Source organism: Ipomoea nil, unplaced genomic scaffold, assembly GCF_001879475.1.
Source record: "Ipomoea nil cultivar Tokyo-kokei standard unplaced genomic scaffold, Asagao_1.1 scaffold1568, whole genome shotgun sequence".
Lineage (NCBI taxonomy): Eukaryota > Viridiplantae > Streptophyta > Magnoliopsida > Solanales > Convolvulaceae > Ipomoea > Ipomoea nil.
In genome coordinates, this window is record NW_017617996.1 from 471,744 (window position 1) to 498,636 (window position 26,893).

A 26,893-nucleotide genomic window follows, 5' to 3' on the forward strand; every position below is an offset into this window, starting at 1 on the left:
CTGATCTCTGACCCCAAGGGCCTCCACGCCCGGTCCAACAAGCATCTAGGAGGATGTAAATCGTGGTAACTCAGATGAACACAGAGGTTGCTTACTGCGCACAAGGAGTCCTCCTCACTTTGAGAGGTTGCTCCCACGCACACAGTTGGCAAATTATACCGTGCACCCATTGTGCGCCCTGGCCTAAAACGACGTCGTTTTGTACCTTTTCACGTGTCTACTGTTAACTCCTTAAAAAAATCATGTTTCTAATGTATAGAATTGTATAATAGAATACACATAATTTTATACCTGAAAACACATAATTTTATAACTGAATACACATAATCTTTTTTGAAAGGATAATACACATAATCTAACATAATACATAATATACATAAACTCTTAACTCTTTAAAAAAATCCATGTTTCAAATGTACAAAATTATATAATATATTGCACAAAATTTTATATCTGAAAACACATAATTTTATATCTGGAAACACATAATTTTATAACTGAAAATTCACATGTTCCGAATGTACAGAATTATATAATAGAATGTACAGAATTTTATACCTGAAATTAAAAAACTAACGTCGTTTTGGGAGGCGCAGGGCACACATTGCTATGTGCACCCTGATGCACAGTATAACGATTACACACTGCTGCTAGTGAGACTCGATCACAGGTCATTATTTTCAAACTTCACTCTTGTGACCAACTGAGCTACCCAGACAAATTTTAACTATTTAATTGTTATTGCCACCGGCCCACCACACTTCATGCCGCAAATTATGCCGTGGAATCGTGTTCACCGAGAATGGTGAATACAAGTCAAAACGACGTCGTTTTTAGGCAAAAAAAAAAAAAAAATCGCGGATGTGGAGTTAACGGCGCGTTACTGATCAAATTATGAATTTTCTGTTATGAGATTATGAATTTTATGAAAATTCATAATCTCATAACAGAAAATTCATAATCGCATAACAGAAAATTCATAATCTCACAACTGAAAATTCATAATCTCATAACAGAAAATTCATAATCTTATAACAGAAAATTCATAATCTCATGGTTCCAAAGTGAATGTGTAGGCATGGTTCCAAAGTGAATGTGCAGGCATGGATTCATAATTTATGAATGTCCGTGATTTCGGACGGGAATATGTAGGCATGGTTCCAAAGTGAATGTGCATGCATGAATTCATAATTTATGAATGTCCGAAACTCCGAAATTATGAATGTAATGAAAATTCATAATCTCATAACAGAAAATTCATAATCGCATAACAGAAAATTCATAATCTCATAACAGAAAATTCATAATCTCATGGTTCCAAAGTGAATGTGTAGGCATGATTCCAAAGTGAATGTGCAGGCATGGATTCATAATTTATGAATGTCCGTGATTTCGGACGGGAATATGTAGGCATGGTTCCAAAGTGAATGTGCAGGCATGAATTCATAATTTATGAATGTCCGAAATTATGAATGTAATGAAAATTCATAATCTCATAACAGAAAATTCATAATCGCATAACAGAAAATTCATAATCTCATAACTGAAAATTCATAATCTCATAACAGAAAATTCATAATCTTATAACAGAAAATTCATAATCTCATGGTTCCAAAGTGAATGTGTAGGCATGGTTCCAAAGTGAATGTGCAGCCATGGATTCATAATTTATGAATGTCCGTGATTTCAGACGGGAATGTGTAGGCATGGTTCCAAAGTGAATGTGCAGGCATAAATTCATAATTTATGAATGTCCGAAATCTTTGTTCACCTCAAATTAAAGTGAAATCGCAAAATGTGAAAATAAAGAAGAAAAGTCACGCAATTAATTAAAAAAAAAAAAGATAACGGCGTACTAACACCGTTAGAACCGTGTTCACCAAGAATGGTGAACACGGTTCCATGGCATAACGTCTGACTTCATGCATGTGAAGAGAATTTAAGTTGAAAACCTAATAAAATTATACTGATGGTAAAAAGTAAAAACTTCACTTGATCTAACAATATGACATAGTATGATTAAATGACTATAAAATTATGGCCCGCATGGGTAGCTCAACTGGTCATAGAGGTAAAACTTTGGAAGAATGACCAGGGATCGAGTTTCACTAACTGCAGTGTGGGAGCAATCTACCTCAGTATAGACATTTATGCCTATTTGTAAAAAAAAAATATTTTGTTTCAAGATGAAACCCAAAGAGTCGGACACATGCAACAAAACCATAATTAGTTGGTGGAGATAAGAAATTCAATTTTTATATTCTTTCTTCTAAAATATTGAATTTTTAACCCCGAAAGCTATGCAGACAAAACTAAATATTGGTGTACAAAAGATATCTGTCCATTTTAAACATAATTTTACATTGTTGTTGAATTATGAACCTTAGTCTATTTTTTATAAATATTATCTACTGAATTAAGCCTGACAATTTCAATTAAAAAGAAAAAGAAAAAGAAGAGAAAAGGAAAGAAAAGAAATGAAAAATTGTTTTGTGCATCATGAAAAGTCGTACCACACTAGCACCAATTGGAGCTGAGACACTGGGGTGAGAGGGAGAGAGTGAGCGTGCGGAGTGTGGAGTGCTGAAAGTGTGGTGGAGCTGATAAAAGGGAAGGCGGAGAAGTGGAGGCTTCTGCCGAAGAATGAGACTAAACCCTAGAAGAGGAGCAATAGAAGGAGAAGATAGAACAGATGGGAAATTGCGGTACTAGAGAGGAATCCGCTGTCGTATCTACTGCTCACCGTCAAGGTTCTTCTTCTTCTTTTGTTATCTAATTGTAATTCTTACTTGTACTGTTTTGATTTTCTCCATGTTTTGTGGTCGCCAGAACTCTAATTTGCTTCTGCTATCCTCCAGATCTATTAAACTCACGCGTTATTTTTCATTCACACCCATTGAAGATTTTTTAGTTGACCAACATTGTTTCTTTGGACTAGTTGGATAGTGTCACCGCATACCTCATTTTCAATTTGTGTTTAGTATTTTGGAGAGCATATTAGGATGAGGTGATTGATATATAATTTAGGGTTTTGCTAAATTGATTTGATTTTTGTTTCTTGGACTGGGGGGTGCAGTTCAGCAGCAGCTGCAGGGGTTGTCAGTTGCCAACAAGAATGTTGGGGCTGAAAAGAAGCATAGTCATAGCCGTTCTACATCAGATCTGAGTGACCCTTCAACCCCACGCGATGTGGAGGATTTTAGAAAGAATGTTGTGCTGTATACTCATGTTATAGCTTTCACGCTCTTTGAGCTGGAGACCATTACCAAGAGCTTCCGCTCTGACTATATTCTTGGTGAGGGCGGGTTTGGAACAGTCTATAAGGGATACATTGATGAGAATGTTCGGGTGGGCCTCAAGTCCCTCCCTGTAGCTGTCAAAGTCCTCAACAAGGAGGGCCTTCAGGGTCACCGTGAATGGCTCACTGAGGTAAACTTTCTAGGCCAACTTAGACATCCTAATCTCGTCAAGCTCATTGGATATTGCTGCGAGGATGATCACCGATTACTTGTTTATGAGTTCATGTTCAGAGGAAGCCTTGAGAATCATCTGTTCCGAAGTATGGGCCTTTTTTTCTCCTTCTGAATTCCCTTTGCTTTGCTAAACCTTTCATTGCTAATACTATTCTGCATTATTTATCAGCAGTTGCTAGTCGTTTTTAGTGTTGTTCCTATTCCCTAAAAACTAATGTCCTGTAATTTTATATATTGATATGCCCTTCCCGTGTTAGGCTATAATTCTATACTCATGTAGCCATTGGGTCATGCTTTAACCACTAATTCCATGTTAATAAAGTTTCAATTTTGATAACTAAAATTACTTTGGCATTTCTCGAGGCATTCAGAGACAACTGTTCCATTATCTTGGTCAACAAGAATGATGATTGCTCTTGGAGCAGCGAAAGGGCTAGCTTTCCTTCATAATGCAGAAAGGCCTGTAATTTATCGTGATTTCAAGACATCAAATATTTTATTGGATTCTGTAAGTTGGCACTTACCATTTAGAAAATTATTCATTTTTTTTCCACGTTAGGATTATATCAACAAGAATAATATAATGGTTTTTAACTGTAGGATTACACTGCAAAACTTTCTGATTTTGGTCTTGCAAAAGCTGGGCCACAAGGTGATGAGACTCATGTATCGACACGAGTGATGGGTACATATGGATATGCAGCTCCTGAATATGTGATGACGGGTCTGTCTTCAATTTACCACACAAAGATGTTTATTAAATGGAACCATAGATGAATTATATATTTATCATTATTTTAGTTCATCTTACTGAGTTACTGTGTGTCTTGCAAACTACACTAATCCAGTAAAATCCTATATCAAGAGAAAAGTAGGCACATTGAAACTTTGAAGAAGTAGGAAACATACTGTTAGTATTTTCAATTTCTTAGTGCAATTACTTGGATTATAGATTCTGAAAGCTGAGAAATTTGATTAATAATGAGAATAATGTGATCTACTATGTGAACACACACAGACAGCAATGAGGGGAAGGTAGAGCTGTAGAGGAGATGAGAAAGAGAGGGAGAGAGAGTGTGTGCTTTTGGTGAGGAACATGGGAATGGAATCAAAACGTGGCAAATTTTATATAAGTAAAAATCTACACAAATCATCAATCAATATCTCAAAAAATTTAAGAGATTCCTTAAAACCTTTAGCTGTTAAAATCTTATATCAAAGTATCAGTTTAAACAGAAACATAATTACTGTAGAACCACTTGAAAAAATGTCAACACTTGAAACTACCCAAACTTTAAGTGCTCATTTATAACCATAACTTAATTTTCTACTTTTGGTTACTCTTCAGCATCTCAGATTTGTAGAAATTTCTAACAGGCTTCTTTCTTAATTAGAACTAATCATAATTAGCTTCCTTGTGCTTTATTAGTTTAATGTGCATGCATCGCTTGTGCAGAAGATGTGTCCATTACACACATTCTTGCAATATCCTTAAAGTTCTGTATGTTATTTTGCATGTTTATGGATGTTATGGGCCTTATTCTATAAAGTTGTAGTGCTACTATTTATTTTTAACAAAGGGATCGTTCATTTATTGGTTGACTTGCATGAAAAATCTGACATTTTCTACCCATACATTTGCTAACAAAGTTGAACCTTTTTTGTGTTCCATTTTCTCTTTTGTCTCTGTCTATCAATTTGGCTGTTATATCATTACCACTTGATCAATTTTGCCATATCTTACGTTTTGATCAATTTCTCCTTATGATCATTTGTTACCCACATTAACAATCCATCCATTTCAAATAAACTTGTTTTCTGGCTCAAGCCTTTATATAACAATTTCGCATGCCACATTGCCACCTGTAAATATAAAATATAAAAGAATGAAAAAAAGATTTTCAGCTTTGTTAGGTGCAAAAAATGTAGTGGATTGAGCTCATGGGATAAGTATGAGGGCTGATTTTGTTTTCTTCATTTTGTATATTTATGGGTGGTGGATTAAAATGATAACATGGATTGATCAGATAAAAACAAATATATTTGGACGGGTTGTTAACACAGGTAATGAAGTGATCCAATTGATTGAAATATTGAAAACATAAAATGAAAATGACCAAACAAATAAGAAAAGCTACATTAAGCGGGTGGTAATTACATAAGCACCAAATTGATACTTTTACTTTTTATTTTTCTGTATCCTATGTATGTGTAAAAATAGTTGATATATGATTTATGTAGGACACCTTACTGCAAGGAGTGATGTGTACAGTTTTGGAGTGGTTCTCCTGGAGTTATTGACGGGAAGAAAGTCTGTTGATAAGACGAGACCAAGCAAGGAGCAAAACCTGGTAGATTGGGCACGACCAAAGCTTAATGACAAGAGAAAAATGCTTCAAATAATAGATCCTAGATTAGAGAACCAATACTCTGTGAGGGCAGCACAGAAAGCCTGTAGTCTGGCTTACTACTGCTTGAGCCAAAATCCTAAAGCAAGACCCTTAATGAGTGATGTGGTTGAAACTCTGGAGCCCTTGCAATCCAGTGGAATTGCAAATGAAGCCTCATCGTCGTCGTTATCTGGTGTTGGTGTTCCTTTTGGTGTGGGGAGGGTCCCCGAGTTTCAGTTGCATCACAGGTTTGCCAGCAATCTTGGGACTGCTGCTGGCTGCCGGTCTCCCAACCCAAATTGTTCCCCGGGTGGCCCTGCACCATGTAGGGTAAGATGAGGATTCTGACATGTATTTTGGTGTTTCATTGTGCACTCATCCTTTAACTCGTGAGTTGGGTGCATTGGTGTTGCTGTGCTAGGTGTAAATTGTGCTGGTAATGTAAGCCTTTCAGCGTCTTTGGTTGTGTTTGTTTAACAACTTCAAGCTGTACTATGTGAAAAAAAAGGTATGGTCAGTTTATGGCTGGATGCTGATATGGTTGGTTTCTTCTCTCTTTCCCATTTATATTTGCAAATTCTACCATGTGTTTTTTAATGGTATGTTTATTCAAATTCAATGTGGTAATGTAGCACAAGATTTCAGTTCCTACTAAGGCCGATAAAAAGTTAATAGAAGCTGGTTTTTTTTTTTTTTTTTTTTTTTGCCATTTTGGGGAGGGGGGTTCTTCTCTCTCTCCCTTCCCCGTTCAAATAATTTTATTACTGCAAGTATGTAAGATACAGATTACATATGAAAGTATGAAACTCATAACCCAATTACACCTAGCATCTAAAAATATGATAAGCTCTTCAAACAAAATACCCTTCCCAACAAACTACAAACAAACATGTGAAATTCAAGACCTTATTGGGGAATGGTCGTCTTCTTCTCTCTTATAACACAATTCACCACCACTACATACCATCTTACCTCTTCTTCAACGTTGTTGTTGCTTCATATCGCCTATCATTACTTGCTTGAAACCATCTCTAAACCTGAGGCCTCTACCTCTAAATTCATAGATCTATCAATATGCAACCGTCTCCGCTATTAGCCACTAGCCTCATAGCCAAAATGGATCCCCTCCGCCACCACAAAACTCTTTTTGCTCACAACACCCTAAACAGAAAGGGACAAAGGGTGTTCAGATTTGATTTTTTTTTTTTTTTTTTTTTTTTTTTTTTTTTTTTTTGTTCATATCAAGTTAGGATTGGAGGCAAATTGCTCAATACGTTATGGCATCAAGACCACACTACATAAGCAACATACCAAAATCCAATTCCAGACTTTCAGACAATCTGGTGAAAACATCATTATTACAAACTTAAATTCCCAAGTTAGTAAATACTTAAGAATTTAAGATACTAACTTAAGAATTTAATAAACACACAATTACAAAACCAAGTATAAAGATAAAATGAGTAGAGAATAAGGTAGGTGATATACATTACTAGTTACCATTTGAAGATAAAGGGGACAAAATAATTATTGTCTTACAAAATATGATACTTGGGACAGTACTAAGGGTGTGTTTGGTTCACACATAGGAATCGGAATCGGAATGGGTATCAAATACTTAGTAATGGTAATGAGTTTTGGTGAAAGTATTTAACATGTTTGGTAGTAGGGTGGAATGGGAATGATTACTAATAGTAGTGCTTGAAAATGAATAAGGGAATGAAACCCTTATTGTATTTGGGTATGAGTTTTTCAATTGATGGGGTATTCGAAACCCATAGTAGTGTTCTAAAAACCTATCAACCAAACAACAACAATCACTTTCATACCCATTCCTATGGGCAAAACCCACCAACCAAACACACCCTAAGTTCTTAGTTCAATGGCAGCAACATTTAAAATGTTGCCAAGCCATTGAGCCACACTTTCTAGCAAAGGAATCACGGATTGAGGGTCTGAGCGACAGTCATACACTCTTCAAATATCAAAATTAATAATCAAATACTTCAAATAACTGAAATACTGAATAATTAAAATATTCAATGGAAGAAATAAGTATACATGTATTGGAGGCAATGAAGAACCAACATTTCCAGTACCAACTCTAGTGCACAACTTTGCAAAACAAAAAAAAAAAAACATTTGAAAGTTAGATATTTAAATTAATGTAATACAATTAATTTTTAAAAAGGTTATATAATTTACCTTTTGTTGTAAGAATATTAGAATAGACAAAGAGAGGAGAGGGAAGGTCACGATTCTCATTCATCATCCCGAATACTTATACAAAGGTATTACAAATATAAGGTAATGAATACATATAAAAGGTAGTAACCTTATCAGTTACAACTGCTACCATATATATAATAATGTCCACATTAATAATATTTATAACACTCCCCCTTGGACATTATTTGACATGATCATGCCTCTTCAAAACTTGCTATGAAAACCCTGTGGGAAAAACCTAGACAAAAGAGTATATATGTATATATTCATGCTTCGTTAAAAACTTCACTAGGAAAACCTCGTGGGAAAAACCTAGTTGAAGAAAAGAGTACATGATATTTGTAAGAACATATATTGTACTGATTGCATCATTAAAAACCTTAACTAAAGAAAACCCTGTGTAAAAAACTTAGTTACGGGAAAAAGAGTACAACCAAAACCTTCAGGGCACAATCAACATAATCTTCAGGATTTTGGGTTTGTCTACTTAAGCAATTATTTTGCAACTTTTCCCCATTTACATTACTATATCATACTCATGTCTCATTAAAAACCTCACTAGAAAACCCAGTGGGAAAAAACTAGTTGAGCAAAAGAGTGCATTATGTATGTGTATTCTTTTTAGATTAGTTGCCTCATTAAAAACCTTAGATTTAAGGAAAAATCCCGTGGAGAAAAACTTAACTAAGGAAAAGAGTACAGCCGTTAGTCATCTAAAACTCAATCTTCAGGATTGATTCATGTAAAATGATACTCCCCCACAAGATAACAATCTTTAATTCCCATACATTAAATTTCCAAACTGTATAGAGGGATTTTGTAAATAAATATATACAACTGTCATTTTAATAAATATACTCTACTATAATCTCGTGACTCTTCTGGAGTTCACGTGGTATAATATTAAAAGGATTTCATTATATTTTCTTTTATTGACCCTCTATGCGGCAATGGGGTAAAAATAGTACAACCAGTTTTGGAACTTGGCATTATGGAGATACAAAAGTAATAGCCACTACCCAAGTAGCCATTATATATTTGTTTATCTAAGTATCCAATCAAAATCATATATTGACTAACTGGTGTATAAAAATTTATTCAAGAAAAAACTCTATCTTCAAGTCGAGATAATACTTAGCTTTCCCAGGCTTTTGTTTCAAAATCTCCGTCTTTAGATATGGACTGACATCATCAAACCATTTATATATTTCATTGATGTTTTTCACCATCAATATTGACTTAGATAATAAATAATAAATAAGTTCATTATCAACCCTTTATCGAGCACACAATGATACATATTATTCCTTCAATGAGGACATTAACTCCATTCGCAATCCTTTAAAGAGTAAATATAATGACACTTAAATTCTCATTTCGGGAATTATAAATCCATCAGGGATTTCTCAAAATAAATATTAACTATTTCAGGTCCTATAAAGACCTTAATATTTTAATGTGCGATTTTCACTTTTTCTCATTTTGAGAACATAAAATCCTTCGGGGACTTTTGAATTTAATATTAGTTGCATATCTAATTTATTATTCTGCCAATGATGTAGCGGAACTTAATGCCATTTATCGTGGGAAAATATGTTTGATTAAAATCAATCAAGGGTATCTGCGTGAACCCATAAGACTACAAACTCGCTTTATATCATATCACCTCATTATTCTTATTTCTCTTTCGTGCACACACTCACTTGTAACCTTCGGGGTTAACTCTCAACGGTGTATTGTTATAAAGAGAATTATTAATAATTAGCGAGTCGAGCTATGCCTTAATTACTCCTTTATACGTTAAATAGTCATGGCACTTCCGGTGCATAACTCTGGATCCATATTATCATATAATGGAGCAATTTGTACAGGCTATTGTGTTGTTGACAACTATAATACTTTCATAAATCTCTCCCATATTTATAATTGTTTATGGCAATATTTAAGTCAACCATATTCTAGACATTTCCCAGAACTTATTCAGATCACATCTGGTTGTCCCGCATCCCTAGTATTATGTTTGTTTGGTGCACCTATAGATTGACTATGGTTTTTCGTCATCTGGACGAACGTCTCCAAGACATAATTATTCAAGGTATATCAAGAGTGACAATGTTTATTTACTAGATCTAGTATAATGATTCTTATATCTTACACTGATAGATCTCCTACACTTCTGGCATCAAGGAGTATCGGTAGATATATTTTGGTCCAAATTGGGGATGGTATATAGGACCTAGTCACTCTTTTATGATCAGTAGGGGTGTTCAATCGGTTAACCGAACCAAAGTTTTTTTCCCTTTAACCGTTAACCGAACCGAAGTTTGCTCTACCGAATTCACCGAACCAAAATTTTTTTCGGTTAATCGATCGGTTAAGCGATTAACCGAACTTTTTAAAGCTAAAATTTAAAATTCTAAAAATAACACCTAAAATAATAAATCTAATTAAAATAAAATACATATCATAATAAATTCATAACAAAATATACAAAAACATTAATTAGAAACTCCAAACATCTATAATTTCAAATTAGTATTTATATTTATATTATTATTTTTATATATATTAAAAATTTCGGTTAACCGTTCGGTTAATTCGGTTAACCGACCTTTCGAACCGAATTAACCGTTAACCGAAGTTTTAAAATTCCTTTAACCATTAACCGAACCGAAAAAGTTCGGTTCGAAAACGGTTAACCGAACTTTGTCGGTTCGGTCGGTTAACCGAAAATTATCCGAAGTTTGCACACCCCTAATGATCAGTATGATCAATAGATGTATTTGGCAGATTATTTGCTAATATCGCAAATATATCATCTTCTGAACTTTCAGTTCAGTCTAACTAGTACATGGATTTAAATAATGAAGATATTTTCATTTTATGAAATTTCTTGACATTCTATTAAATTTGAACTCTTATCTCCCCCTAATGCCAAGAAAGAATCTTCATTAATTAAGTATGTAGTCAGCGTACCTAAGGATATATATTGGTCTCCTATCATGTGCTCTTGGTATTAATTAATCAAGAGACGGAGGCTTCTTTGGTAGCCTTTTTTTTTTAGAGGTACGCTGTAGTGGTGATATATTGAAATAGACTGCGCACTATAAATAATAACGCAGATAGGGAAGTGTTTTTTTTGAAAACATGTACTAGGTATAACAATCATAACAATCCTTGAGGGATTGATTTGTGATATGCCGTTAGTTAGATTTGAATAAAAAAATATTAGGAATTCCCCTTCACAATTTAATTGCTTCAGGCACACTAGCATAATCTGACTAACTTTAAAGTATTATCTCATCGGACGGTGTTTGCACTCGTCCTAACGACCCTTCCAGGATTTGACAAAAGATTTGGGGATCATTTTTTTTATCAAATAGTTATTGTCAAGGTTTGGTCCAAAAGTTGACATAGGAAATTAGAGCTCTTAGTTCAAATCTTTCAACTTCATTTATGTTTTCTTCAATTGAGATTGATTGATTGACCAACTTTATCCAATCTTGTGCATACACAAGTGCCTCAACAATTTTTGGAGTTAAAGCATTCCTAAAGGCATCTAGTACCTCCCACTGGTACTGAATGCTGATTATGATGCAACTATAGAGATTGAAACAACAAGTATACCCCTTGCCATTTTAGACAATACGGGGAACCTATCAGCATTAAGCTTCCATCATCTCAAAATGTCAAAGCCACTCTCATCCTCTACAATAGCCTCAAACAAATAATTTTCCAGCTCAGTGTTTTTCCTGCCAAATTCGCAATTCTCCACTCTCCAATCTTTGCTTCTTTAACTAAGATTTTAATAAAGATTGAGGTCTCCCAACTGAAATTGAATTAGAGAGTGAAATAGAGGGAACATGTTGTTCAACTGGATTTGGACAGGAAACCTGGCCACATAATCAGCATACAACTCCTGAAAGTCAACCATAACTTTCTCAAACAATGATTTAACTCTACATCACCATATAATTGAATAACTTGTATGACATGTATTCTATTTTGTCCTATGGGGTCCAAGATATTTGCATAGAAGATTAGAAAATTCATCTTATCTGGATCACCCCAATATTTATCAAACTTTGCCATCATATTCCTTCCCATAATCTAAACACTACCAAATTCAACTCCCACCATATCATTTAATATGCATGGTAGATCAGAAACCTTAGAGAAAATGGTATTTGAAGTCACATACAAGGAACCAGATATCCTAACATCATTTCACAGATAGATTTCAGAATTTTAACCAAATATGCAACACAATCCCAATACATGAAATCAAGTACATTTCCACCCAAATCAGTAGTAAAAGATGTGTCATGATCTTCATACACTACAAACACTTTTTGATAGAGCAATGCAGTATGAAACATCATGTATGTGGAGTTCTACCTTGTAGGAACATCAAGACTCAAAGAATTTTTAGCTTTCACCCCTGTTAAATCAGCTAGGTCCGTAAACTTTTGTAGCCTAGCAAGAGAGTTCCTCACATACCTAACATAATCTCTTACTTTCTTCACAACAATGTAAGATTTCCTACCAGGACTATGTGGTCCAATGGTACCCGGGTTGGACTTCCATTTGGAAGGTTGTGAGTTCGAGCCTCAATGGAGGTGTTATTAGCTCTTTGTGTTTCAGTAGGTTGAGAAAGTATATGAACAGATACTACAATGTAATAGAGCTAGTAGCATTCAAAAAAAAAAATGTAAGATTTCCTCAACCCATCTTGTACCACCAAGTAAAGGATGTGAGCAATGCATCTCATATGCAAATACTTACACCTAACAACAGTAGAACCCCAAGACAACATTTTCTTCTTCAATCCTAGGGCAGTATTATTGTTTGAAATATTATCTATTGTCACAGTAAACACATATTTCAGCCCCAAATCAAGCAGGCATCTACTAACTTTACAATGTATTTTCCCGTTATGTGAAGACACTAGAACAAATGAAATTATTTTCTTTCATAGCTTCCACTCATTGTCAATGAAATGTGCAGTTATGCACATAAAATTTATAGTTAGGAAAATAGCACTCCCTCCCCCCCCCACCCCCCGAGTTATATACTTATAACACTTTTTCCCCGTGAATTATTTAAGTGGATGTTTTTACCCCAAAAATGTTAAATGGACATATTTACCCTTAAAATAAATATTTAAAATAAATATTTCATTTATTTTTCTTCTCCAACAAATTATGACCACAAGTTGGTTCAAACCAAACAGACACTACAACAACTAACCCGAAATATTTCATTTACAATTTAGAATCGGAACCCGATATTTAGAGTTTATTAAAATCACGAACCAGAACGGCCGGTTCATGTTCCGAACTGAAAAAATAAAATACATTTATTTTTGAATTTAGACTATTTTAAAATAAAAAAATAAAATTTTAAAATAAAGACGGTTCAAAATCGCGAACATAATCCGAAACTGCGGTTCACGGTTCAAGATCCAGTTTTTTCGATTCATAATTTTAATACACTGAAATCCAAATATTGGGTTCTGGATCTGAATCATAACTGAAAACTTTTAATTCGATTGCTATAGTGTTCGATTCAGTTCGAACCAAACCGTGGTCATCCCTACGTATACGCAATAATTTGTTGGAGAAGAAACATAAATAAAATGTTTACTTTAAGGGTAAAAATGTCAATTTAATTTATCAGGGGGGAAAACTGCCACTTTTAGAATAATTGAGGGGGCTGATGGGGTGAGGACCCCGGCCCAAGAAGATGGGCCCAAGAGAGGAAGTCCAGAAAGGAAGACATGGGTCAGTGATAAAAGCCCGGTGGCGGCCTGGGCTGAGTCCATGAGTCGGCCCAGGCCCCAAATGAGGGAGAAGGTTCAGCTCAGGAGCCGTTGGGGAACATTTAAGCACAGGATTCAAGAGGACTCGACGGAGCGGACCAAAGAGCCGTTGGCCGGCCCCGTAACGGCGCCCAACGGCCTCATAGTGTAAATAGCCATGAAGGCCGTCTTTAATATACTTCAATTCGGCTGGAGAGGAGCCTGCTATATAAAGGACCCTCCGCCCTTGTAATCGAGGTGAGTCCATGCCAAAAGAGTAAAGAGACACGTTCACTACAACTACTTCTTTCCTATTCTATTTTTTAGCATCTTTGTTGAAAGGTGTATCCACCAACTAAGGTTTTGTTGGACCTCCCTGGGCCTAAAAACCCAAAAACCAACACTGGCGCCGTCTGTGGGAATCGAAACAAAGAGCCGCGTATTTTTCTGAGCGGGCGAGTGTACGAAACAAGCAAGGACATTGCAGAGAGATAAAAGCTTCGCAGCATGTCGGAGGGAAGGAGCCAGGCGAATAACCGCAATAATGCTCCCGGAGTCGACCTGAGAGAGAAACTAAATCAACGAAACGCCTAAAGCTAAGAGAATGAGTCGGCACCCTTGAACCGGCCGCCAGCCCTGATGCCATTCACTCTCGAACAAATCTGAGCTCTCGAGCGGGCTATCTCCGTGGAAAATCGTGGAATGGGAGAACGGTCGGCCTCGCGACCGCCGCCTCGCAATCAGCAGCCGCCCCAAAGAACCAAGGAAGGCAGGCCGGGAGATCGACGAGCGGAGAGTGTGCCGGTACGATCAGTCCATTCCAGGCTCGGTCCATATATCGCGCGCCGATCCGCGAGAGAGCGACTGGGAGAAAGAGAGCCCATTCGCGTACCGGTGGGACCGCCGAATCAAGAAGCTGTCCGAGAAAGGGCTCGAAGAACTAGGACTCGGGCGCGACGGTCCGAGCGGCCTAGACGTAACAATGACCAACCAGCTGAGTCAGAGGCCGGTGAAAGCACGAAGTCCACGGGGAATCACAAGCAAAATGAGGAGAATGTGGCTCAACTGGCCCGAGAGGTGCAAAATCTGAAGGAACAAATGGAGGGAAGGACCAAATCCCCCGGGCGAACGTTGCTCATTGCTTTGCCCTTCTCCTCCGAGATCATGTCTTACAAAGTACCCGGCGACTTCAAGTTCCCGGAACAGGCCACCTTTGACGGATTCGGCGACCCACGAGAGCATTTATTAAGCTACCAGGCCAAGATGCAAGTCTTAGGAGTTCGAGACCCGGTAATGTGTCGCGCCTTTTTGCCGACACTAAAAGGACCAGCACAAAGATGGTTGGTAGCCTTGCCCCCCGGATCGATACGCAACTTTGAAGAGCTGGCCGATTGCTTCATGAGTCACTACGCGGCCAACATCAAGCCACAAAAGGATTTGACCCATCTAGGGGACGTTTACCAAGAGGAGGGCGAATCTCTTAAAACTTACTTAGCCCGGTGGCAGAAGGAAATCCAGTCTGTCGAGGAGGTCGAGGACCAGACCGCCCTCACCTTCTTCATCGAATCTTTACGGTCCGGGCAATTATATCGCGACCTATGTGACAATCGACCCGCCACCTACGCAGAAGCCATACATATGGCCAATAAAAGAGCTAACACGGAGCAGGCCATGAAGCACAAGCGACAGCGCGAGGTCGGAGGTTTTGCCAGCGGAAAGAGAACCCGCGCAGAGACTAAGGAAAGACGCCCGGAAGCACCTAGGCGACCTGAAGCCAGGCGCCCATACGACTGGCTCGTCGTCCATCCCTATAGGAAGACTCCCCAACATCCGGTGCACGAGGTACAAGCAGTCGCGCCTCCTTCACCTCCCCCAATTGAGGAGCGCGCGGCGAACGAAGAACCAGGTAAGATATCTAAGTACTATTGTTATCACAAATCTTACACTCACAGCACGGAAGAGTGCTATTACTTGAAGAAAATCATGAAGGAGATCATCTAGCAAGGAACCCCACCCCCTAATCAGTGGAGGAGAAGGTCGGTGGCCCGAGAAGATAGCGACCCCGCAGTAGCAGCCGAAGGCAGTCGCAGCAAGCAGCCGGCAACCGAGGAAGACGAGGCCCAGTGGCGTCAGACGCCGGTTATCAACATGATAGTCGGCGGACCAGAGGGAGGCGACTCGGCGAACACTAGAAAAGCCTGGGCCCGACAGTTGTATGTGGGGACCGTGTACAGGCGAGAAGAAAGCTCAAAGAAAGCGTACCGGGAGCCCATCACGTTCACCGACAAAGATCTGCCCACGGGTGAGACACCGCATCGTGACGCCCTAGTCATCGCAATGGATGTGAATGGGGTGGTCGTTCGACGAATCCTGGTAGATACCAGGAATAGTGTCAACGTGCTATACCTTGAGACCTTCACCAAGATGGGACTAAGCCGAGAGCAATTGAATCCGGTTAAAACACCACTCGCCGGCTTCACGGGCGATTCGGTGGAAGCGGAAGGATCTATCACTCTACCGGTAGAAATCGACAGTTATCCCGATGTGCAGAAGTTGGACATGAAATTCATTGTGGTCGATCTTGCTTGCTCGCATAACGCCATACTCGGACGACCAGGACTGGAATACCTGGGAGCGTTGATCTCGATCGAGCACCTCTGTCTGAAATTCCACACGCCGAGTGGGATAGGTACGGTTCGCTGCGACAGGAGAGTCGCCCGCGACTGTTATCTACAGGCTTGCAGAGGTATGGGTAAATGCGAGATGCAAGTCCATGAAATCACTGAGAAACCTCCAAAGAAATCAATGATACCCCGGGCGGAGCCGGCCGTGGAATTAGAAGAAGTCGAGATCGACCCTGAACGACCGGATAGGCGAGTCCGGATTGGGGTCGGTCTCCCAGAAGAAATACGGGAGGAGGTGGTAAAGGTACTTCGAGAGCATCGACTGGTCTTCGCTTGGGGTCCAGAAGATATGCCGGGAGTCGACCGGTCCATCATCGCTCATCGACTCGCCGTGGACCCTGACCATCGGCCGGTCATACAGAAGAAGCGTTACTTGGCCAACGACAGGAGGGATTTTGTGAAAAAAGAGGTAAACACGCTGCTGGCTGCCGGCCACATCTGAGAAGTCAAATACCCCGAGTGGTTGGCGAACGTGGTGCTCGTACCGAAGCCTCCAGCCTGGCGGATGTGCATGGATTATACCGACCTTAACAAGGCCTGTCCGAAGGATCCATTTCCATTACGTCGGATTGATCAGTTGGTCGATGAGACTGCCGGGTCGGCTTTGCTAAGCTTTATGGATGCCTTCAGAGGGTATCATCAAATCTTCATGCACCAGGCTGATGAGGAAAAGACCGCATTCCTAACGCCGGATGGAGTGTATTGCTACCGAGTCATGCCCTTCGGGCTCAAGAATGCGGGGGCCACTTATACTCGGATGGTCGCCCGACTGTTCCAAGACCTGCTGGGAAAATCCATGGCAGCCTACGTAGACGACATGCTGGTCAAGAGCTGGGAAGAAATCAAACACGCGGGGGATCTGGCCGACTGTTTCCAGGTGATGCTGAGGTACAATCTCCGACTGAACCCAAAAAAGTGCGCCTTCGCAGTACAAGGAGGGAAGTTCTTGGGGTACATGGTAACCAAGAGGGGCATCGAGCCCAACCCCGAGAAAGTTCAGGCTATCATAGACATGCAGCCTCCCAGTACCGTTAAAAACTTGCAACGGCTGACTGGTCGACTGGCTGCCCTCAGTCGCTTCCTAAGTAAAGCGGCGGACAAGACCATACCCTTTTTCGAGGCCATGAAGAAGAAAGAAGGTTTTGCATGGACAGCCGAGTGTCAACAGTCGTTCGAGGAACTAAAACGATACCTTCCTACGCCGCCGGTGTTGTCCACCCCTCAGGTAAGAGAGCCTTTGTTTCTGTACTTGGCCGCCTCCCCTAGAGCAGTAAGTTCAGTACTCGTCCGGGAGGAGGAACGTGCCCAACATCCGGTGTACTATGTGAGCCATTCCTTGAAGGCCGCCGAGGCGCGGTACACGCCCTTGGAAAAGATCGTCTACGCGTTGGTGATCACTGTGCGCAAATTGGCACCTTATTTCCAAGCGCATACTGTTCGGGTCCTGACCGACCAACCTCTGGGGAGTGTATTGCGGAATCCCGCGTCGTCTGGTCGACTCGTAAAATGGACCGTAGAACTGACCCAGTACGAGATCGAATATCAACCACGCCCCTCCATTAAGGGGCAGGACTTAGCCGACTTCTTAGTCGAGTGCACTGTCGGGGAAGGCGATAAGGAGGACGCCATGGAGGATAATCCAGGCGAATGGTGGGAGATGCATGCGGACGGGGCAGCAAGCCGACAACACTGTGGCGGCGGAATCATGCTAATCACCCCGGAAGGATTCCGGCTATACTACGCTCTAAGCTACCTGTTCCCAACATCCAATAACGAAGCCGAGTATGAAGCTGTGCTAGGCGGTCTACGACTCGCCAAAACACTGGGAGTGGGACGTCTACGAGTCAAAACCGACTCCCGGCTTGTAGTCGGGCAAGTATCAGGCACCTGCGAAGCCAAGAACGCACGGATGGCCCGGTATAAAGAGAAGGCGATAGAGATGCTGAAAGAATTTGAAACATATGAAATGGAATACATTTCACGGGCGGACAACACCGAAGCCGACATATTATCAAAGATCGCCCTGGAAGTGGTACCGAATCACCTCACCAGAATTTGCCAAAAGTAGGAGCTGAGTCGACCCAGCATAGAGGAAACGACGATGGAAATTCAACAGGTAGCAGTCGAAAAATGGGATCGAGAGAAGAACCCTGAGATGTTCTGGATCGAGGACATCCGGCGGTACAAAGAAAAGGTGGAATTACCGGAGGACCTAGGGGTCGCCGCAAGAGTCCGTCGCAAGGCCCCATCGTTCAAAGTCATAGACGGGCAGATGTACAAGCGATCATTTGGAGGCCCCCTCCTGAAATGTTTACTTAGGCCCGAAGCGGAGAAGATAATGGACGAGGCCCATCGGGGAATCTGTGCCGCCCAACAAGGCGCCCACACTCTCGCCCGAAAGTTAGTCGTCCAAGGGTACTACTGACCGACCATGATGAGAAATTGCATTGAGTGGATAGCCAAGTGCGGAGTTTGCCAAGCGTTCGCCCGGAAGGATACTCGGCCGGCCACCTTCTATAAACCAGTTACCACGGCCATCCCGTTTGCCAAGTGGGGAGTTGACTTGTTGGGTCCATTGCCCGTCGCCCCCGGACGCTTGAAATTCTGCGTCGTGGCCATTGATTACTTCACCAAGTGGGTCGAGGCCGACGCTTTCTGTGGAAGAAAGTGATTTGCCGCTTCGGTCTGCCAGAGCATATAGTTAGCGACAACGGCCGGCAGTTCGACTGCTGACCCTTCGCCGACTTCTGTCGACGACACTGTATACGACAAACCAAGGTATCCGTCGCCTACCCTCAGGCCAATGGGCAAGTCGAAAATGCAAATCGAACTATAGTGGACGGAATCCGGAAGAAGTTAGAAGACATTGGAGGAAATTGGGCGGATGAGCTTGACCGGGTCCTATGGGCCTATCGAACCACACAAAGACGGGCGACTAGAGAAAGCCCGTTTTCCCTAGCGTACAGCTTCGAAGCCAAGGTTTCGATAGAAGTCGTCGAACCCACCCACCGAGTCCGTGATTATTCCGACGAGGAAAACGAGGACAGCCTTAGAATCGAAAAGAACTTCTTAGAGGAGAAAAGGGAGGCTGCGTACGCCCGAATGGTGGAATATCAGCAAGCCGTGAAAAGATATCGCGATCAGAGGATTCGCTCACGAACCTTTTAGATCGGTGATCTCGTGCTACGGGATTGACAGGCAAGCCAGCCTACAGAAGGGGGTAAATTCGCGATTAAGTGGGAAGGACCTTACCGCATCGCCGCCGTAGTCCAAGCTGGCACCTATAAGTTGGAGACCCTGGAGGGAAAGCCCGTCGACCGGATCTAGAATGTCATCCACTTAAAGAAGTTTTACCAATAGAGGGTCAGCTATGTATGGTTAACTGATCTTTTTCGATTCGGTTAATGGTTAAAGTTTTTTTTTTTTTTTTTTTTTTTTAAATTTCGATTAACGGTTAATTCGGTTCGAAATTATCGGTTAATCAAAATTTTAAATATATATATAAATTAACAAATATATAATCTAATATGTATAATCTCTATAAATTTGTAATGTTGTATTATTTTTGTATATTTTCTTATGGAATTATTATTATATGTATTATTTTAAATAGATTTATTATTATTTTAATCGGTTAATTGCCCGATTAATCGAAAAAAATTTCAGTTCGATTAATTTAGTAATACAAAGTTCGGTTCCGTTAACAGTTAAAGTGTTAATAACTTCGGTTAAAATGGTTCAGTTAACTAATTGCACACCCCTAGTCTTGATATACATAACTAAACTAAGAGCAACCCCATCTATGAATTTTTGTTGATTTTTTGTGGGGTCCAATATGAGTTGGATGATAGAGAATAAGCAGAGAGAATGCATTTTGAACTCCTAAGGGCATCCCATTAAGGGATTTTGGATCAGGTTTTGAGGAATGTTGAGTGAGGTGGATGAGAGAGGATGAAGTGAGAGAAAAATTGAGTTCTTTGCAGTAAAATGGGGGTTTTTGTCAAAAACATGGGTCCTTTCAGTTTTTTATTATTATTATCATTATTATTATTATTATTATTATTATTATTATTATTATTTTAACGCAACTTGTGCGGGTTGCGCAGAAACAGCGGCACGCGCCCGCTGGGCGCTTTAAGCTTTAACTCTTTTTTTTTTTTTTTTTTTTTTTTTTTTTTTTTTTTTTTTTTTAGTTTCTGATTTTATTTTGAAAAATAGTACATGCACTCCCATTTCTTACTCCCAACTTTTACTTCATCTCACAAATTATTGGTGTAGACACATTTTTTGGGGCCCACATGATGAAAATAATCAATCTTTGTTTGCCTATGTCATGGAGTAGAACTCTTTTATTTTTTTTCTTTCTTTTTTCTTTTTCCCTCCCCTCTTATTTTCTTTTTCCTAATCACACCTGCAAAAACTCCTCAAAAGCCTATCACTATTGAGGATGTCCAAAAAGGTAGTGGTTTTTTGTGGGCCCAGGAAAGAAAAAAAAATGGAGGAAAGACCGCGCATGATTTTTTGTGGTAAATTTTAGTTTTTAAAATAATATGAAGTAATATGGTGGTAGGACGCATTGTCCCAATAATAATAATAATAATAATAATAATAATAATAATAATAATAATAATAATAACAACGATGATAATAATAATAATAATAATAATAATAATAATAATAATAATAATAATAATAATAATAATAATAATAATAATAATAATAATAATAATAATAATAATAATAATAATAATAATAATAATAATAATAATAATAATAGTTAATACCCATTTTGGTCCCTCAACTATAGATAAAATGACTTTTCTGCCCCTCTATAACGATGGATGGATGGCAATTGTAATGAATGACCAAATTGGGTATGATTTTACAAGTTAGAGGCTACATTGGGTACTTTTAATAGGTTGGGACTAAATTGTGTATTACCTAATAGTCGAGGGACCAAAATAGGTATTAACTCTAAATATATAAATAGTTTGTACCATATCATTTGAAATAAAGAGTTTAAAAACAGAGTTAATCAATGATTTGGTCCCTCAATTATTTGCGAACTGTCAATGAAGTCTCTCAATTGCTTATTCATCGATTTGGTCCTCGAAAATAATTATTTTTAGTTGATTTAGTCCCTCTGGCCGTCAATTTGGTCGCGGAAAACAATTATTTGTAATTGATTTAGTCCTTCCGGCCGTCGACGGAAGACGGCCTGAGGGACTAAATCGACTAAAAATAATTGTTTTCGGGGACTAAATCGATGAATAAGCAATTGAGGGACTACATTGACAGTTCACTAATAATTGAGGGACCAAATCGTTCATTAACTCTTAAAAATATTTTATTTATATACTCATTTGGGCAAAATCATTGTAGGAGTAAAAATTACACAAATGGTTTTATTTTGAGATTTTGGTAAAATAGGAGTTTTGTTTGAAAGTATTTTTGGGGTCTCACACGAATTGTACAAATTGTAATTTGAATTGTTACAATTTGAATTGCTAACCAAGCCCTTTGACGAAAAGTCTATCTAGGAACTACGAAGAGTTCATACCACGAAGAGTTCAAGACTAATATATGAGTAGAAGAATTGAGACCGGAAGATAGTAAAGGTCGAAGAGTGGAAGAGCTAACCTTACCGAGTAGTAATGTGTCAAATAGTAAGGACAACTATTCGAACCAAAGGTTAAGAAATGATATACATAGGGTAATTCTCCTATGAGAACCCTTCTACACATGAGAACATGAGAACAAATCTAAGGTGTAAAAATCAAGAGATCAATGGCTATGATTAAAAGTCAACACCCTAAATTCATGCGCCTAATTAGCAATCCAAATCCCCCATAATATCAAGTAAGGAGCAAATTAAATTTGTCCAAACAAATTTCTAAACTTCCATCAAAATCGATAAGTCAACAACAAAAAGCTCTTTTTTTTTTTTTTTTTTTTTTTTTTTTTTTACATAACAAAATAAGTACATCCGTGTATATAATCTTTTTTTCTCTTCTTTAATTTATTTCTTTCCATGTGAACACACAATTAAGTCTGTTTTTCTATATAAAAGAGACGAATGTGGGTCATGTCTAACATACATGTGCTTATATAACAAATTTGTGTGCATTAATGAATAAGTACAGAATTTGAGCAAAAACAAAACCAACACGAGTGCACACGTTTAAAACCCCGCACAATACGCAATGCAAGTGCATACTATAGCAAATCAACATAGCACACGATGCCCGATTCAAGACACACTATAACCAACATAGTTAGATTAAATGTGTACACTGAATTAGAAATGGACACACAACCTTGGAGTGCACATAACACTACAATGCAGTGCACAAATACCGCATATGTTAGAGCAATCCCAATAGGGGGTTCATTCATGACTTTTGGAATAGTAAGATCTCCTTGTCTAAACTTTTGACAAATGGAAATGGAGGATTTTGAGGGCTTTTTCCCCACATTGAATTTTGTTGACATTTATTTTTTTTTTTTAACCTTTTCCCAGTTTCTCTTTCCTAATCACACCTACAAAAACTCATCAAAAACCACACCAAAACCCCCACTATTGAAGATGCCCTTAGCCCTAAGATGCACACAAATCCATACTAGAGTGTTGAATATGAAGTGCACACGTATGAAATTTGAAATACACAATCCTACCAATAATACAATCCTAAAAACAAATAAAACTCCTAAAATCATGCATAATATCCCCAAATAATAATATCATAATTCTTTTTTGAGGATATCATAATTCTAAATCCACAAACAATTATAATTCATCTCTCCATAAATATTTGTAAATAAACAATCCAACAAATTTTAAAAAATGATAACCAAATACGAATCCAAGATCAAAAGTCCAGATTAATCCTTAGTTCTCATGTGGGGATGAGTTTTCGTATGATCCTCAATCCCACATTTTATACAGAGAGACTTGTATTCACTTGATATTGATTTTATATACACACACGGAAGCATGTCTTTCAAAAAAAAAAAAAATGATGATGAATCTCTTCCATCAAATTGATCAACAACTAGAAAATAGGGAAAAAAAGGAAAAAACATTGTGACATTCTCATTATTATTAAGAACTTTGGGCGGTATGTAAAAAGATTGTATTCAAGTTTGTTGACCTATAACTTATAATTACAAATTATAGTAATTAGTAAGAGTATTATAGTAATAGAATATAGAACCTGTAACAAATTAATACGAGTTATAGTAATTGACAATGCACTCAAAACTTAAAAAGATTGTATTCAAGTTTGTTGACCTATGACTTATAATTACAAGTTATAGTAATTAGTAAGAGTATTATAGTAATAGAATATACAACCAGTAACCCAATAGGGTAGCTCAAGTGGCAAATGAACTTTCTTTGTGGGGGAGAATTTCGGGATAACCCGGGTTCGATTCCCACAAGTGACGATTCCCTTTGGGCCAGCTTCTGTGCCTCCCGAAGTGAATCGGGTGGACCTGGACCGTTAAACGGACAGAGAAAGACCCGGACCACAATGTGTGGCTATCACAAAAAAAAAAAAGAATACACAACCTGTAACATAGTAATACAAGTGATAATAATTAAGAGTTAATTATCGAAATGGTCCCTTGACTATATCACTACTGGAAATTATGAAATTTTCGACCACTTGAAAATGATCTTATCAATCACTTTTGGTATCAACTTGATTTAAGATCATTTTCAAGTGGTCGGAAATTCCATAATTTCCAGTAGTGACGACTTGATTTAAGATCATTTTCAAGTGGTCGGAAATTCCATAATTTCCAGTAGTGATAGCGAAATTATCAATTTGGTCTTTGACTATTTTTTTGACCAATTAAGTCCCTCAACTTTAAAAATCTTAACCAATTTGGTCCCTCGTTTGTTTGACCGTTAGTCAACTGTTAACTTGGGACCAAATTGGTAATTCGCTATAGTCAGGGGATCATTTTGGTAATTAACTTTAAGGGTGGGCAATTCGGTTCAGTTTTCTCGAACCGAACCATACCAAACTAGTTAGATTTAGTAATCTACTGAACAACCGAACGGTAATAGATTCTTGTATACGACGGTCCGGTAAAAACTCGAACCGAACTGAATTGTTCTGTAAAAACCAGACCGAATACCGTTTGAACTTTGGATTGCTATTTTGTTATATATTAGACTTTGGATATGGACTATGTAAACACCATAACACATAATATATAACTTTTGATAACAAACCACAAAGAAATCAAATAAAACATTTAAGAGAGATACCCGTGAGAATATGAGCTGAACGGCAGAGCAAGCAGCAAGGGACTTGGATTTACTTTTTATTTATTTTATTATTATTATTATGATGATGATGATGATTATTATTATTATTAATATATTTTTTTTTAAAAAATCAAACGGTATTCGGTTCAGTTTAATTTTTTACCGAACAATTCGGATCGGTTTAGATCGGTTTTTTATTGAACCGTTCGGTATACAAGAATCCAATACCGTTCGGTTGTTCGGTATATTACCGAACCAAACTAGTTCGGTTCGGTTCGAGAAAACTAAACCGAACTGTCCCCCCCCCCCCGCCCCCCCCCCCCCCCTAAAGTTAATTACCAAAATGGTCCCTTGACTATAGTGAAATTATCAATTTGGTCCCAAGTTAACGGTTGACTAACGGTCAAACAAACGGAGGACCAACTTTGTTATAATTTTTAAAGTTGAGGGACTTAATTGGTTAAAAAAAATAGTCAAAGACCAAATTGATAATTTCGCTATAGTCAAGGGACCATTTCGGTAATTGACTCTAATAATTAATAAGCGTATTACAGTAATATAATTATACAATATAGAAATATAGAAATATATAGTAAAGTTGTAATTGTCACTATTAGTATATACTAATTAATACATAAGAGTTAATTTCATTTTTGGTCATAAATTTATAGGTGGTAGTTCACTTTTAGTACTTTTTTTTTTATTAAAACATGTACCTCGTCAACAAAATCGTTGAGATAATGTTAAATACAAGGGTATTTTGATTTTTTTTTTTTTTTTATAAAAGGGACAAAAAATGTTCATGGCACAATAATACTAGGATCAAAAGGGGATGTTCTAAAAAATGACTAAAAGTGGAAGACAGCTATAAATCTAGGACCAGAAATTGAATTAACGCAATACATGGCAATTTATATCGTGCACCACGGCGCATATATCAATGTGCGCCCAGGTGCAAAACGCACGTGTTTCTTGCTGACGTCACTCCGTCCTTCTGAATAGACCAAACCCCATTATGTGTATTCAGTTAAAAGTTTATGTGTATTGTGTGTTATGAGTTTATGTGTATTCAGTTAAGAGTTTATGTGTATTATATTAACCAAACCCCATTATGTGTATTTAGTTAAAAGTTTCCGTGTATTGTGTTAAGAGTTTATGTGTATTCAGTTAAGAGTTTATGTGTATTCTGTTAAGAGTTTATGTGTATTATGTTAAAAGTTTGTGTATTCTGTTAAGAGTTTATGTGTATTAAGTTAAGAGTTTATGTGTATTATGTTATGAGTTTATGTGTATTATGTTATAGTTTATGTGTAATATGTTATAGTTTATTCGTATTATGTTAAGAGTTTATGTGTATTATGTATTATGTTAGATTATGTGTATTCTGTTATGAGTTTATGTGTATTCTGTTATGAGTTTATGTACATTCGAAACAGAAGATTTTTTTTTTTAACAACTTAACAAAACGACGTCAATTTGGGGGCGCGGGGTGCACAGTGCTATGTGCGCCGTGGTGCACGTTATAACAATTGAATACATAGTATAGAATTTTTTTGAGTAAAAGACATTTTTGGTCCTAGACTTATAGTGGCTTGGACAATTTTAGTCCTTTATAAAAAAATTTGCCATTTTATGGACAGAGTTATTGTGGCGAGGACATTTTTGGTCCTCCGTCTATATTTCTGTTAGATAACCGTATGAGAGAGGGACAATTACGTCAATTTAGGCTATCTCTTTATTGTGAGATGGACGATTTTGGTCCCACAACCATGCCTTTACTCTGACCCTCATTTATTTGTAGTTTTGCACTATGAAATGCTTTGCCCACAACCATGCCTTTACTGCAACTTGGACTCTCCGACTCCTTCGAATTATGACCGAGAAGAAAACAAAACACACATAGATATAATAGATAGAAGGAGATAGCCTAAATTGACGTAATTACCCCTCTCTCAGACGGTTATCTAACAAAAATATAGACGGAGGACCAAAAATGTCCTCGCCACAATAACTCTGTCCATAAAATGGCAATTTTTTTT

At 38.1% G+C, this 26,893-nt stretch overlaps 2 protein-coding genes and 1 long non-coding RNA gene across 3 annotated transcripts; 2 read left to right on the forward strand and 1 right to left on the reverse strand.

Annotated features, from left to right (window-relative positions):
- The first annotated feature begins 2,477 nt into the window (after positions 1-2,477).
- Positions 2,478-6,512, forward strand: LOC109189917 (serine/threonine-protein kinase At5g01020). The gene is made up of 5 exons (XM_019340538.1): positions 2,478-2,750; positions 3,077-3,559; positions 3,845-3,981; positions 4,074-4,197; positions 5,715-6,512. The coding sequence occupies exons 1-5, from the start codon at positions 2,693-2,695 to the stop codon at positions 6,200-6,202; spliced, it is 1,290 nt and encodes a 429-aa protein (XP_019196083.1). The 5' UTR covers positions 2,478-2,692; the 3' UTR covers positions 6,203-6,512.
- Positions 6,513-14,594: 8,082 nt separating this feature from the next.
- On the forward strand, positions 14,595-15,893 carry LOC109189885. Its single transcript, XM_019340507.1, has one exon. It carries the CDS (start codon positions 14,595-14,597, stop codon positions 15,891-15,893), a length of 1,299 nt encoding a protein of 432 aa, XP_019196052.1.
- Positions 15,894-16,510: 617 nt separating this feature from the next.
- On the reverse strand, positions 16,511-23,326 carry LOC109189904. Its single transcript, XR_002055660.1, has 3 exons — positions 23,252-23,326; positions 22,671-22,679; positions 16,511-16,520 (listed from the first exon to the last, which is right to left on the reverse strand). It is a non-coding gene; the product is annotated as an uncharacterized LOC109189904 (long non-coding RNA).
- Positions 23,327-26,893: the final 3,567 nt, after the last annotated feature.

Coding starts and splice junctions, on each gene's coding strand:
- LOC109189917 (XM_019340538.1), top strand. CDS start 2,693: ATGGGAAATTGCGGTACTAGAGAGGAATCCGCTGTCGTATCTACTGCT. Junction 2,751..3,076: donor ATCTACTGCTCACCGTCAAG/GTTCTTCTTCTT, acceptor TGGGGGGTGCAG/TTCAGCAGCAGCTGCAGGGG. Junction 3,982..4,073: donor CAAATATTTTATTGGATTCT/GTAAGTTGGCAC, acceptor TTTTAACTGTAG/GATTACACTGCAAAACTTTC.
- LOC109189885 (XM_019340507.1), top strand. CDS start 14,595: ATGGGAGAACGGTCGGCCTCGCGACCGCCGCCTCGCAATCAGCAGCCG.